The sequence below is a fragment of the Coloeus monedula genome (genome assembly GCF_965178545.1).
Source record: "Coloeus monedula genome assembly, chromosome: Z".
NCBI classification, from domain to species: domain Eukaryota; kingdom Metazoa; phylum Chordata; class Aves; order Passeriformes; family Corvidae; genus Coloeus; species Coloeus monedula.
Window position 1 is genome coordinate 46,623,478 of NC_138822.1, and position 13,746 is coordinate 46,637,223.

General features: G+C 46.4%; 1 protein-coding gene across 1 annotated transcript; it reads right to left on the minus strand.

The window, feature by feature from the left end:
- Nucleotides 1-106: 106 nt before the first annotated feature.
- ZNF367 (zinc finger protein 367) lies at nucleotides 107-6,514 on the minus strand. Its single transcript, XM_082301439.1, has 5 exons — nucleotides 6,002-6,514; nucleotides 4,857-5,007; nucleotides 3,051-3,170; nucleotides 2,547-2,685; nucleotides 107-1,959 (listed from the first exon to the last, which is right to left on the minus strand). Exons 1-5 carry the CDS (start codon nucleotides 6,359-6,361, stop codon nucleotides 1,719-1,721), a joined length of 1,011 nt encoding a protein of 336 aa, XP_082157565.1. The 5' UTR covers nucleotides 6,362-6,514; the 3' UTR covers nucleotides 107-1,718.
- Nucleotides 6,515-13,746: the final 7,232 nt, after the last annotated feature.

Here is a 13,746-nt window from a genome sequence, read left to right on the forward strand (position 1 = left end):
GCAGAAGTTAAACCGTATCACTGGTGCAAAATTATTTACATTCAATGAAAGAGACTTTTTTTTAAAATTATTCAATTACTTTTTAGTTAAGTGCATCAACACAAGATTTAAACAAACTGGGTTAATGAGATTTTCAACCACAACAGGTTATCAGAGAACATACTTCAACACCTGCAGTTTCTGATGTAAAACCATGCTACTTTTCTGGAACAGCTGTATGCATCTGGTCAGCCTACATCAAGTGATTGATAAAACATTTTCCTCCTTTTCAGTTTAAGTGAGAGGGAAAGAGGCTTCCCTTCTCATCTGAATTTCCTGACTTCCAATGAGAGGAAGAAGTTAAAGCAAGCAGGTCAGTAAATACACATTATTAATATCCCCTTAAGCAGTAGCTTAACAACAACAACCACCAACAACAAAACCAACAACAAAACCACACACAAAAAGTCCAATCTGAAAACAAAGTTTTGTTAGCATATTAGGAATCTCTGGCTGCCTTCAAAGCAAAATATGGAAAAAGATCACCATGAGGCAATGCTACTGAAAGTATACAACATTCACAAAGTGACACGATACCCTGTTAAACATTTTATATCAGCATCTGAGTACTAGGCAGCGTTCTGAAACTTCATTTATTTGGGAAATATATGAAATCACACTGTTAACACACTTGTAACTACCTTTGGAAGCCTATTTTCTAATTGTATAGTGAATACTTTTCTGCAGTGTTTAATTTATAGCTGTGCTATGGTTAGTGAACAAAAAATAGGCATGTTATCCTGGAGTAAAGCAGTAAGGTGGCTTTATGCACGGAGGCTTCTATTTGCTAATCATTATATAAAAGCAATACTTTAAAACTTAGTGTTTGCTAATAGAAGACCTAGCATAGTTTACTACAAATTCATACCACCCTGTAAATAACCCCTTTGTTAACAAAATCAAGTGCCAAAACACTACAGGGTCCAAAAACACCTGAAAAAATATTACCAATTGTTTACCTTTTTCTAGACTTTGCAAGACTAATCATTTTCAGATAAAACAATGTGCAAAACTTCCCAACTACACATGTTAGGAATAACAAGTGCTACCAAGAGATTCTGCTGAAATCAAATCAAAAAAACATGAAGCAGCAAAGTCAAGCCTCATACCTTGAGCAGTCACAGTGAAGATATTCCCTGCATGAAGCATTTTCTTTCCCTGTACAAGTTGAGATTACTAACCTTTGCCCTTCGCCTTGGAGATGCTAGGTAAAGATATACTGACATTAGAAAAACATGGTTTCATTGCTGTTTAACAATATCCCCAGACCCATCACTTTGCTTAAATAGTCAGATAAATACTTTTTTGTCAGCCTTCTTTGGCCACATGTACCATCCTGCTAATCATGAACACTTTACTTAGAAAGTGTTTCCTGTGAAATCTGCTTCAAATAAATGAGTTAACCTTGCAAAATCTAGCTTCCCGCAACACATAAATTTGTCAACCCTGCCTTACGCAGTCCCATATTTACAAAATACTTAGAAATTTTACATCTGTCTTCTACCTTATCAAAAGTGCAATTCTCTCACCCCATGTTATGGGGCAACAACATTCTTCATAAATTCTACAGAATAGCAGCCTATTATAAGCAAATAAGGTGCTTAGCTTATGCTTGGGATCTAACTGGTTAAGTAATACCAGAAAGTACATTTTTTATGGGCAGAGACTGCTCCTCCTATCTACTGTCGCAGGGGTGCCACAGCTAAGTTTGCCAGCTCAATGAGTGCCAGCGCACCATGCATGCGTTCACGCTGCTCCTGGAGGCGGCGGTGGCGGGCAGCTGAATGAGCGCTGTTTTTCTCTTCATCATCCTCTTCGTCAGACTGAAGATACTCCATTGGGTCCTGCTGTTCCTGATCCGTTTTCTGGATTGCTTTGGTCTTCAAAGCAGGGGCACGCTGCTCTCTAGTCTCCCAGTATCTATAACATCAAATGTGAGGAATACTTGTAAAATACTGACTCGCACACCAACAATTCAAAATGCGCAAAAACCTCCCTAGCACTAGCTTGCATCCAGCTGGGCACTGCATTTGGCTTTATCTTTCAGCCCTGACATAGTATTTAAGCTGTCAGAAACCTCCTTTATTCAGTATTTTAAGTGTAAGGTGCCCAAGTGAACATCTGTGACAGATTTTGTGTCTCCATGGTGTTCTCAGCAGGCATTTCTCCCAGGGCATACACAGCCCCTCATAAAAATGCAAATTCAGCAAAACTGTAGCACTAGCTAATAAAGTATTAGCAGGTGTTGATCAAGCAAAGAGAAGTACTTAAGCAGAGAGCAAACACAAAACAAAACAAAGCAAAACAGTAAGAAAAAGATTTCATGAGGAACTGTGTCTTGACGAGGAGTTCATAATTCTTCAAGGATATCAGCAAAGCTGTGCTGATGTGTACTGGAAGAACATCTAGTTTTGGTTTCTTGGGGTTTTACTATCCTGAAGAATAAATGCTGTGTCAGACCACCCTTTTAAGTATTTTGAGAGAAGTGACACCATGAGGGAACTTACTTTGCTAGCCACTCAGCCACAGCTTTATTGTCAGCCGTCTGCTTCTTACTCAGCCTGTCCGTGAGCTCCTCCCTCTTCAGTCGGGCGTATGGATGTTTGGGACAATGACGGTTTGCATGTGTGAACCTGCTTAAACAGCCTTAAAAAAACACAAAGTGACAATGAAAAATGTGTTACAGAAAGCAGGCAACCAAAGAAAGTGTAACATCTGTGGGACAGAATCCAACCTTCCCATTCACAAAAAACCCCGAAGTTTCATTGAAAACTGAGTGATCTAGTTGCAGTTCATAACACGCCCCATCATTTTATGCATTAGTATCCACTGACAGAGAATGTATGCAATACTTAGATACTTACTTGCAGAAGAATTAGGCAGATTCTGCATGGCTCTTCCCTGCCCTAAAAGTTCCACCAAAATTAAGACTCCGAAGCTTTTGTTAAGGACATACATTTCCAATATTAGTCTGACTCCAGAAAGCAGCAAATTGTTCTCTGATAACTCACCATTCTCTGAGCAGACAAAAGGTTTCTCTCCTGTGTGGAGTCGCTGGTGAGTTTTGAGCTGCCCACTCTGTACAAAGGCTTTCCCACAATCTGGGTAGTCACATAAATAAGGCCTTTCACCTTAAAAATAGTAACAGAAGAGATTTGTGAAAGATAATCAGAAGTGCCATAGGATCCAGTGGTGGTCCCTGGCTTGAAACTTGCATAAGCAAGCTCTCATTTTACCCACTCGGAAATTTACACCTACTTAAAAAGTCCTGGTGTACTTTGAAATGCATGCTCTATGCCACTGGACAATATACTTATCTCCAAAGAGGAGAAAAAGAAACTGTATTTTTCCTTGTCATATTTTCCGATTTAAGACTCTTAGATAGCACTACATAAGCTTTGTCTTGTGAAACTGTGCACCTGTAGAGCAAGAAATATATGAAGTAAATGGACAAGTAATGTAATTCAAGTTGTAACCACAACTTGTAATATCAAGTTGCAATAAATTTTATCCTTACCATAGCCTGAATTAGCGTAAAATATCTGAGGTCAACATTTCTATGAGGTTGTAGAAATATCTCATTAGGAGAAATATCTCACATTTGAGAAAAGTTACAATGATGGAGGCTGCATAAGAAAACTTATACCAGATTTAACTTTTCTTAGGACAGTCATCAAGAAAGATTTCTCCATGCAAAATGCAACCAGAAGAACAAAGAGAGCAGGTGTCTCCTTCCTCAAGCAGATCTGACTGAACACGCTACACAAAGGCATGCCATGCCACCAACCTCAGGAAGGCAACAAAATGAGGGTGAGTCTGGTCACTAATTCAGAGGAATGACACCGGAGTAAGCTCTACTCAGTTAAGTAGCTCTTAAAAGTTCAACACACTGTACAACCAAGTGAAATAACATCTTTTGACCAAAAAACATGAGGAAACTGCTGTTTAATATCATTATCTAGATTAGTCATAGTGACTTGAGTCACAAGGAGATGGTGAGAGCCAAGGCTTTTGTTTGGCTGGTTTTGGGGCAGTGCTGGTGGTTGTGTCTGTATTGTGAGCTACATTTGTTCATATTTTACTGCAAATATGGAGAGCTGTTGAAGAAAAAAATGGATTTGCTTGGTTTAAAGAAACCCCAAACAACATCTTCAGTTCAAGCTCAGCTGAGTATTGAGTGAGTTCATCATATATTTTAACTTAACTGCAACTTTCTTTCTCAATACAGTTCAGTAAATTAGGATGACCACCTCCACCCTAGAAAATGAATTTTAGGTGATGGGGAAAAAACAACTGGGTGGTGATTTTAAGCATGTGAACTCTTCTCTCAATATTTAAGCACACTTCTTAGGATGTTACAGTTCTGTAGTTGCCAGCCACTTCTTAAGTTACTGTAACCTCTTGCAGCAAAACTTCAATTGTAATGTGAAAAATACATCAGCAACGAGGAAACAAATCACAAAAAAGAGGCAATCAGGATAAAAAGTGCTTCCGAGCTCAAGTACAAAGCACCAAGCTCAAGACTAGTTCTCTCTCTTATGAAGTAAGCCCGTGACATCAATAGATAAAATGTTTACACAATTTGCCTATACTATTATAGCCAAAATCACTGCTACACTTCCCCACGACAAACATGGTTACAAAGACTTTGATTGACTAACAAGCACTGGGAGCAAAGTATGATTAATTTAGCAGTTACAATAAAATCATAACAGGTCAAGTTCTTTGGGGTTCCTTTATGCTTGTTTTGAGGGGGGGGGGGTTTAATTCCTTCCTAAGTGGCTCACCCCAGCTATTCACACCTTCTTTTTACTTACCGGTGTGAGTTCGTTTATGGGCTTGCAGTGACTTCTCTCGTGGAAAAACCCTGTTGCAAATATTGCAGCGTATCCTGCTGGAAGAGTGCTCTCCTTCACTGATCAGGTCTCGGACGGTGTCTGCTCTTGGACGGCCACGTCTTATTCCATCCTGGGTGTAAATAACGAGGGAACTAAACTCAGGCACTTCCTCCCCCCTGCAGTTTGGCCAATGGGCACAGCATCCCCTAGAGCGACAGCACGACCAAGGATGGTGTTGTGACAGCACAGAGCCACACCAGACTGTGCCCAGCCCATTTCTAACTCACTCCTAAAGGCTGTGCTGTGGCCGGTGCAGGAGGGGAGACGACAGGCACCACCATGTGCTCAGGAACACGGGAAAACTGATAACAGGATCACAGAATGGGTCAGGTTGGAAGGGACCACAGAGGGTCATCTGCTCCAAACTCCCTGCTCAAGCAGAGTCATTCTAGAGCACATGGCACAGGATTGTGTCCAGGCAGTTCTCGAGTATCTCAAGTGAGGGAGATTCCAAAACCTTTCTGAGCAACCTGTGCCAGTGCTCAGTCACCAACAAGGTAAAGAAATTCCTCCTCATATTGAGGTGGAACTTCCCGTGCATCAGTTTCTGACTGCCGCCTTTTTTTCCTGTAGCTTTTCACAACCAACCAGAGCCTGGCTCCATCCTCTTGGCAGCCTTGTTAGATATTTATATACATTAATAAAGACCCCTCTCCGTCGTCTTTTCTCGACGCTGAACAGGTCCAGCTCCCTCAGCCCTTCCTCATAAGAGAAATGCTCCAGTCCCTTAACCATCTTTGTTGTCCTACACTGAACCCACTCCAGGAGCTCCATGTCCCTTGTACCGAGGAGCCCGGAACGGGACAAAGCACTCCAGATGCGAGGAGAGAGATAACAAGGGGGCTTTTCTGATGGCGTGGGTGCTTTTTTAAGGGTTTTTTTTTTACTTTTAAAAGGGGCGGAGGACGGGCAGCTGCTCCATCCCCTGCCTTTCCCCGGGGCGCGCGCGCCGCTGCCGGAAATGACTTCACTTTAAATGCCCGGGCGGAAGCGCGGGAGGGGCGCGCGCCGCGGAGTCACCCTGGAAGCGCGCGGCCGCCCGCCCCCGCCCGCCGCGCACTCACCTTCAGGTGCCGGTGCCGGCCGCCGCTCCCCGGGCTCCCCGCCTGCTCCTCGTCCCCGGCGGGGACTCTGCCCGCTCCCCCGCGGGGCGGCGGGAGGGCTGAGGGGCCGGCGGTGCTGTCGCCGCCGCCGGGGCTGAGGGTCACGTTGTGCGCGTTCTCGCCCCAGCGCCACGGGTAGACCATGAAGTCGCTGAAGCCGGGGCTGGTGGGGACGGGCGGGACGGGCATCGGCTCCTCGCCCCCGCTCCCCCCTGAGGAGGGTTTGATCGGGGTGGTTTTGATAACGGAGACCAGGACGCGCTTCGGGGAGTCCTGGCAAAAAATCACCGGGGGGGGGCCCGGCGGGAGCCGCTCCGCCATCGCCGACCCCTCGCGGAGAGCGGCGAAGGGAGTGCGGAGAGAGAGAGAAAAAGGAGGGCGCTCCGCGGCGGCACGGCCCCGGTGTCCGCGCCCGTGTCCCGGGACGGACCGTGCAGCTGCACGGATGTCCCGCGGCCGTCGCCACCTGTCGCCGTCCGGGCCCTCCTCAGCCGCTCATCACTGAGGACGGCGGCTCCCTGTGGTCTCGGTGCCTTGCCCTCCGCCTCCGCGGCCACCCCGAGCCGATCCGCCAAGTCAGCGGCGGCCCCCCGCCATGGCAGCGGTTGGAGCGAAGCAGTCACAGAGTCCCCGCACCTTTCCGAAGCGAAGCCGGCCCCGCTGGTAGCCCCGGTCCCGGCGATGCCCGAGCAGGAGCCGCCGCCGCCGCCGCGGTACCTCCGCGCTCGCCGCCCGGGCCGAGCCCCAGGTTTTCCCGCGTTACGTTTCGCGCCCGAGCGCAGCCAATCATCCGGCCCGGCGCGAGTGTCACGGGGAGTCTGTTCCCGCCGGCCAACCGCTGGGCGGGAAAGTCGGCGGCCGCGCCTCTAGGGGCGGGGCCCGAGGGCGAGGCCGTGGGGCTGCTGCCATCCTATTGGGCAGCCGTCGGGCGCACGGCGCCGGGAGAGGCGCTGATTGGGCCGCCGCAGCGGGGGCGGGAGGAGGCAGGGTGGCGCGCCCGGGCAGGTTTGGCGCGCTGTGGCTGTGGGCGGGCGGCGCGGGCCAATCCCGTGGCAGCGCAGCGGAGTTGGCGCGCCCGGCGGGTTAAAGGGGCCGCCTGGCGGTGGGACAGGGGTCGTGGCTTCGCTTCCCGGGGGGGGGGGGAAGCCCTTCCCTTTCCCCTGCCGGGACCCTGCCCTCAGCGGCCGACAGAACTGGGAGCGAACTTGCCGGCTGGGAGGGTGCCCCCGTGAGCCGCCTCCGCGGGGGTCGTAGGGCGGGCGGGCGCGGTCTGGACGGCGCGGCCGTTATGGCGCTGGCGGGGCCGCCCGGCGAGCCGCCCCGTCCAGCAGCGGTGCCCGTGGCAGTAAGGCACCCGTAGCTGTACAGCTACATTCACCCGGCGGTGTGAGAAGTGGGCAGGAGACGTTGTCACGGCCCTCGACTCGGGAATTTTAGGAGATTCTTAAGGCAGATGGTATTTTATGAGGGTGGTGCCAGACTCTGTTCAGTGGTGCCCAGCGTTAGGACGAGGAGCAGTGGCCCTAAACTAAAACACAAGGAGTTTCACCTCAACATGAGGAAGAGCTGCTTTACACTGAGTGTGGTAGAGAACTAAAACACAAGTTTCACCTCAACGTGAGGCTGCTTCAGCCTGAGAACATAACTTGCATTTCTTACATTAGTAGCTAAATTTTGAGGCCAGCACCAGGAGCACAGAGAAGCCATGGAGCTGTAAAAATGGCGAGGTTTTTTTTCTGCAGATCAATTTTGTTCGCAGTTCGTATGCTGCAGATTGCTGCCTTGTAAGGGTGTTAGCAAACGTCACTGCTGGCAGGAATAGAAAAGTGCAGGGAAGAGCAGGTTTGCAGCATACTACTATTAACTAATGCCCCTTTGGATAACGGGAAAAGTCTGCCAGGTCTTCCAATGCAGAGGCTATAGTACAGGGCTGCAGTATTCCTTATCCATACTGAGATCAGCAGCCCTTTTATTATGAATTATAGTTGAGTTTGTTTTGACTGCTCTTTTAAACTAACTAAAAATCCTCAAATTTTTGCTTAGGCATATTCTTGTTTATTGCAACGCTATCCTAGCTTCTCAAAGTCAGTTACACAGTAAAGTCCTACCATTACTGTGCCAGGTCAGGCATTGCTTACCAGGCCAGAAAGAAAATGCTGCAGCTTGTAACATTTGTTTCCAAAATGAGCAAATAGGTTTCCACATGCTTGGACCTGACTCCCTTAAAAACCCTTCAGCCCTAAAAATAGTCCATGGTAAACAGTTCTGGTAATACAATGTTGTTGTAGAGGAGTAGTAATTACACCCAAAACCAAACTGCAAATACTCTTCATCACTTTCCAAAGCTACATGCCTAATGCTTCAGATAGCACGTGTAGCTGCTAAAGAACTCCAGTGATGGATGGAATTAACATTATGAGCTGTTACACAGAACTGTAGATACTGGGAATGGTGCAGTGCATTGTGAGCACCTGAATATCTCCATATTTAACCTATGCTGCCCCAAGGTACACATTCTATTTTGTGATGACATTTGAGGGCCTGGCAGCAGATTAACTTCTTTACATGGATCTTGTAAAGTTTTCTAATGCCAACTGATAGAACTTTGTTAATAGAGGCAACACAAGAGAAGGAAGAAGTTAGTTGATGCCACATCTGATATTTTAACTGTTCAGAACAATGGTCTTTCATGTTGTAATAACAATAACCAGAGAGACGTGAACTTTTCCACCAGATCCTGCCCCTGGAAGAGAAAATGTGCATATAGAATGTACCTGGCCTAAAGGGCTTAAAACACACTGCTTTTCAGTACACAGTCATAAGTATGTGTTAAAGCATTAATGTTTTAGTGTAGAAACAAAGAAAACTTCTTTCTGAGAGTTGAAGGGCTGAGATAATGAAACACAGTACAACCTACAATCAGATCAAATCCTGCTTATTACAACAAAGAGTACCTTTTATCATACATGACATAAGACAGAAATTGTGAAAGGATAGAGAGCAAGGATTCAAGAGTAAGCAGGAAAAATACCTGTGTTCTATCTGGCTAGTTAGACTTAAGATGGAAATGACAATTATGAAGTTTGAGGATAATAAACTCTTCCGGAAATAAAACCAACTAACCCTGAAACAGAACACAAACATGACAAATAAAGGTGAAAAGAAGTATTCTACCTCTTTAAAGCATGCACTTTATGTTATGACCTTTAGGTAGATAATAGCAAACAATCACACTGCATGTAACTTTATTGTTACTATGTCATAATATGGACTTACATAAAAACTTCACAATAGTAGTAAAATCTTTTATCTAAGTCTTTATTATTACATTTTTCAAGTTTCCAGATTTCCTGTCTGAGCATTCAGATTCCGCTCTAGGAGTCACATTCACAATCCGTGAGATTTTCACTGCTGGGACTGAGACCCCTTTGCAGTGTGTGGCTCTAGTGACCTGACAGGTGCCCCATTTGAATCCCTACACACACCACACTCACACTGTCAAACAAGTTTCCTTTACCATCCTGACCTCACATTTTCCATAGCAGAGTCCCGGAAGGTGGGTTCCTTGAAATATTTTAATTGTTACGCAGCGACACCATAGCAGCACCCGCCGTTCCTATGGAATTGCTGGGCTTTTACACCCTTACAGTCCATACACCCACCCTTCATGCCCCTTGCACGTACCTCTTGGTCCAGTGGTGATATTTGGGCTGGGGTCTCCTCCTTGTTCATTGGGTTGTGCAGAATCCTTAGGTGACTGGCCACCCCCACCCCTACCAGCCAGCACCACAGGTCCCTGTGCCCTTTGTTAGCAGAAGGTCAATGGCTGTTCATAGCTCTTTGGGTGGGGCTCCAGCCATTTGCTGCCAGCCAGGGCAAATGTCCAGCTCACACACAAAGCTCTCAGCATTAGGTGTATTCCTCTATAAGCATGTCCATCTTTGGTGATGCAGCTCTCTGTTTGGGTTAAGACTTCATGCAGTCAAGTTTGCTTAGTAGGATTGCGTTGCTGGAAAATTTAGATCTTCTAAGTGGCACAATGTTACCCTCTCTACCTGTTCTGGTGTCCTGCCCCAGAATGGGACCTCGAGCCATGTGATGTATTCAGCATGCTTCTTCCTCAGGCAGGAGAGATGTAGGCACTAGAAAATGAAATGTGCAGGGATGAGAAAGTGTCTGTAAGAAAGGTCAAGGTGAGGACGACCCTTGCTGGTGATTAAGTACTGAGCTGTAAAGGTCAGAGAAACACAGCCTCCGTTCTCAATTCTGTCTCTTGTAATTAGGCATTTTTGCCCCATGAAAAGAAAAGGGAAAAGGAAAAAGAAAAGAAAAATAAGTAAGAGCTCCTTTGGCAAAGATGTCATATTCCACATCTACACCTGCTAGGCCAGCTTGTGTAGGGTTGTTCTGTGCATGTAAAAAATCCAGCTGTGGAGAGAACATGGATGGAGTAGCCACTTCGTCAGGCAGCCCTCATCTTGACTTAACATGAGTAACCTGTTGTCAGGAAGGTTAGACACCTATGCCTAGTACTGCAACCATGAGGTTCAGGCTTTGCATGCAAATAAGTAACCATGCTGAAGCCATCGCTGTTACTTTTTTGGTGTAAAATTCCAGGCAGAATGTTTGGGTTTGCTTCGACAGTAAAATTCAGGTTTTCCTTGTCAGTCTCTGTTGTTTGTGTAAGTTCGTAACTTGACAATCACACACTGATTTCACGTAGTGAAGAGCTGTGAAAGGAATGAGAGGGAGGTGTTTTTACAAACAGTGTGCCTGCTGGTAGATAAAAGCCAGATACTGATAGGTGAAAGAAGCAACGGGAGGAACCATAAATTCCAAGGGAATTCCACTAATTGACACAGACAGTTACTCATCCAAGGCCATGCTAAATTCCTGGACTTAGAGAAAAAGAATAGAGATACAAAGAAAAAGGATGGGGGCGGGGAGGGGGGGATGCACATTAGAAGGGGGTCTGTATGAGGTGATTCGGGAAGTCTGTACTTCTCAAGCACCTCAGCCAATGGGGAAAGAGAGAAGGAAATGTGGCCAGGAAATCAGGATAAAAAGGAGGCTGCATCCTCCAGCAATCTGAGAGACCCCATGGGAAATTGCCCCATGACCTCTCCCTTTATTCATGAATAAAGCTACGGGACTCCTCTGTCTCCTTTTTGTACATAAACTTCTGGTGTTGTGGTGTGTGTGATGTTGTGGATTTCGGACAGTTGCAAGCAAATGAAGAGATTGCAAATTACTTTCATCTGTCATGCAAGACTTTTAATCAGTTTGGGGGTTGGAATCTCTTGCAGAAATTTTGTTTTGATTGACAGCTCAGAGCATCAGAAAACTAATAATTTTTCTAAAGCTTTACATTAATTTTATAAAACAGAATTGTACAGATAAAGGTAAGATATATTTATAGCAAACACTGGTTTTGGCTGTCATTGTGGAATCTCTCTGAGCAGCTAGACTTTTTTGTTTTCTCTTTTGAGACTTCATGAAAAAAAAGCCAAATCCCACAGAACACCAAATCTCTAATCTTACTGCTGAAATATTTCTGAATTCCTCATATTCATCGCTCTCCAGAAATACTGTGACGTTCAAAGTGCCTACTAAAGCTGCAAGGACATTACAGTCAATGATGGCACCATTTTGTCTGTCATCTTTCATATACAGCATAACTTTGATTCAGACTTGTAGAATATTTAAATAAAAATATTTCAAAAATTTCTAAAAAACTTTCTGAGTACAATGCATCCTGAGGAGATCTAGTGTAGATGCAGCAATTGATACCAAAAGGCTCCAAAGAGGTGTGCAAAGATTTGGTGAGTTTTTTGATATGGTGCACTAATGTGATGGTGCTAATGTCTTTCTCCAGATTAGAACAGGACAAAATAGCTTTCCAATTCCTTCTTTGCACTGAAAACACATGTAGTTTAATCCTTCTACTAAATAAACCAACTGTTCAGAGCAAGCACAGTTATCTAAATGAACATTTTTATACAGTATTTTATTACTTTATCATATTCATGAAAATTTCTTCATGAATTTTTGTTTATCATGGGTAGCTACATTTTACAACATAAGAACTGTGCAGAAATAATATTTTTCCTTTGTTGAGTTAAAATATTCTGCTTTTAATTTGAAGCATTTCAGAGCCTGAGAGATTTGACTCAATTACCAGGATTTTGTAAAGCTTTTTGTGAGGTGATAATTGCCTGAACTTACTGTCATTAATTCCATTGATGCACAACAGTTCGTGATCTTTTGAATGAAACTGAAGCTTGAAAGGACACTAAGTCCAATTAAATTAGTTTTATTCTGCAGTAAGCATGCCCTGCAAAAGTGGGTCTACATGAAAGCCAGGAGAGATGTAATGATTATGTTCAGGGCTTGGAATAACCTGAAGAGGATACACCATATTTTATTTTATGATGGTGTGCACAGACCTATCAGCATCCCAAAATGAAGAGAGAAGACAGTTATAGTGACAGGGCTGTCTTTAATCCTGCCTTTTGAAACATAGCAAGAACTCTGATTTGGTTTCAAGTTCCTGTAATATGGATAAAATTAATTTCAAAACAAGGTGGTATATACAGTGAAGTTATTATGATAGAGGAGGTGTTAGTTTCCCAAGAACGATCAGGATAAAGACGGCCTCATCACAGAAATCAAGACTGCAATCGGCATTCTTTGGGCAATTGTGGCTGAAGGGCTAAGATTTTGTTGTTACTGTGGCTGATGAAAGAGGCACTGATATTTCACCTGCCTAGGAGCCTGTCCTCTGCGGAAAAAAGCCTGGCTGAGTCTCCCGGCATGTCACTCTTGGTCTTACTTATTGAGACATTTTTATTTTGAGATAGTGAAACTACTCGCAGCTCGGTCCAGAGCTGTGAGCAGCCGACAGGGCTCCTACAGGAGTGCGGCACGGCAATCTCTCACCATGGGGGCTTAGTGACGCCCGGGGAGCTCCAGCCGCGGCTTTGGGCGGACGGAGCCGCTCTCCGAGCTAAGCGGCACTGCCACCGCGCGGGACCGCGCCGCTCGCTGGCCTGACCAACACCACTGCTTTTCTAAGCAGAAGGGGGCGTTTCAGGCACTTTGAGGGCACACAAGATTACTTTATGCAAGTATGCCGGCCACCCGCTGCAGAGCTACCCTTGGGAGCGCCCAGTGTAGCGAGCGCCTCTGCCACTGGTGTCACTTGTTAGAGGATGTAAGTTGTACCAAAAGACCCCAAGCACCAAAAGACCCCAAAGACTAAAAGACCGTTGTGTGACGGCACCACATTCGAAGCGCTTGCTGCTGAAGAGTGTCCCCAGCCTGGGGCCGTGCGCCCGCCAAGCCCTGTGCCGCACGCCCGCTCTCTGCTGTGCCCGAGGAGCGCCGGCCGAGGGCGCGGCCGCGGCTGCGGCGCCGCCGGGGGGGCGGGGCGCGCACTCATGAATAATTGAGAGCTGCATCGCACTGGTCAGAGGGTGTGATTGACAGCGCCGGCGCTGCACGTTAATTGGCCGCAGCTGGGTACCCGGGGCGGGGCGGGGCAGAGCCTGGCGCCGGGATTGGCTGCGCTATTCCTCGCCGGTCGCGCGTGCCGGCGGTGGGCGGGCCCGGCCGCGCTTATAGGCGGTGGGGGCGGCGGGCGCGTGGCGTTCCATTGGCTGTCGCGGCTCGGCTCGGGGCGGGGCTGCGGAAGGTGCGGCGGCCGC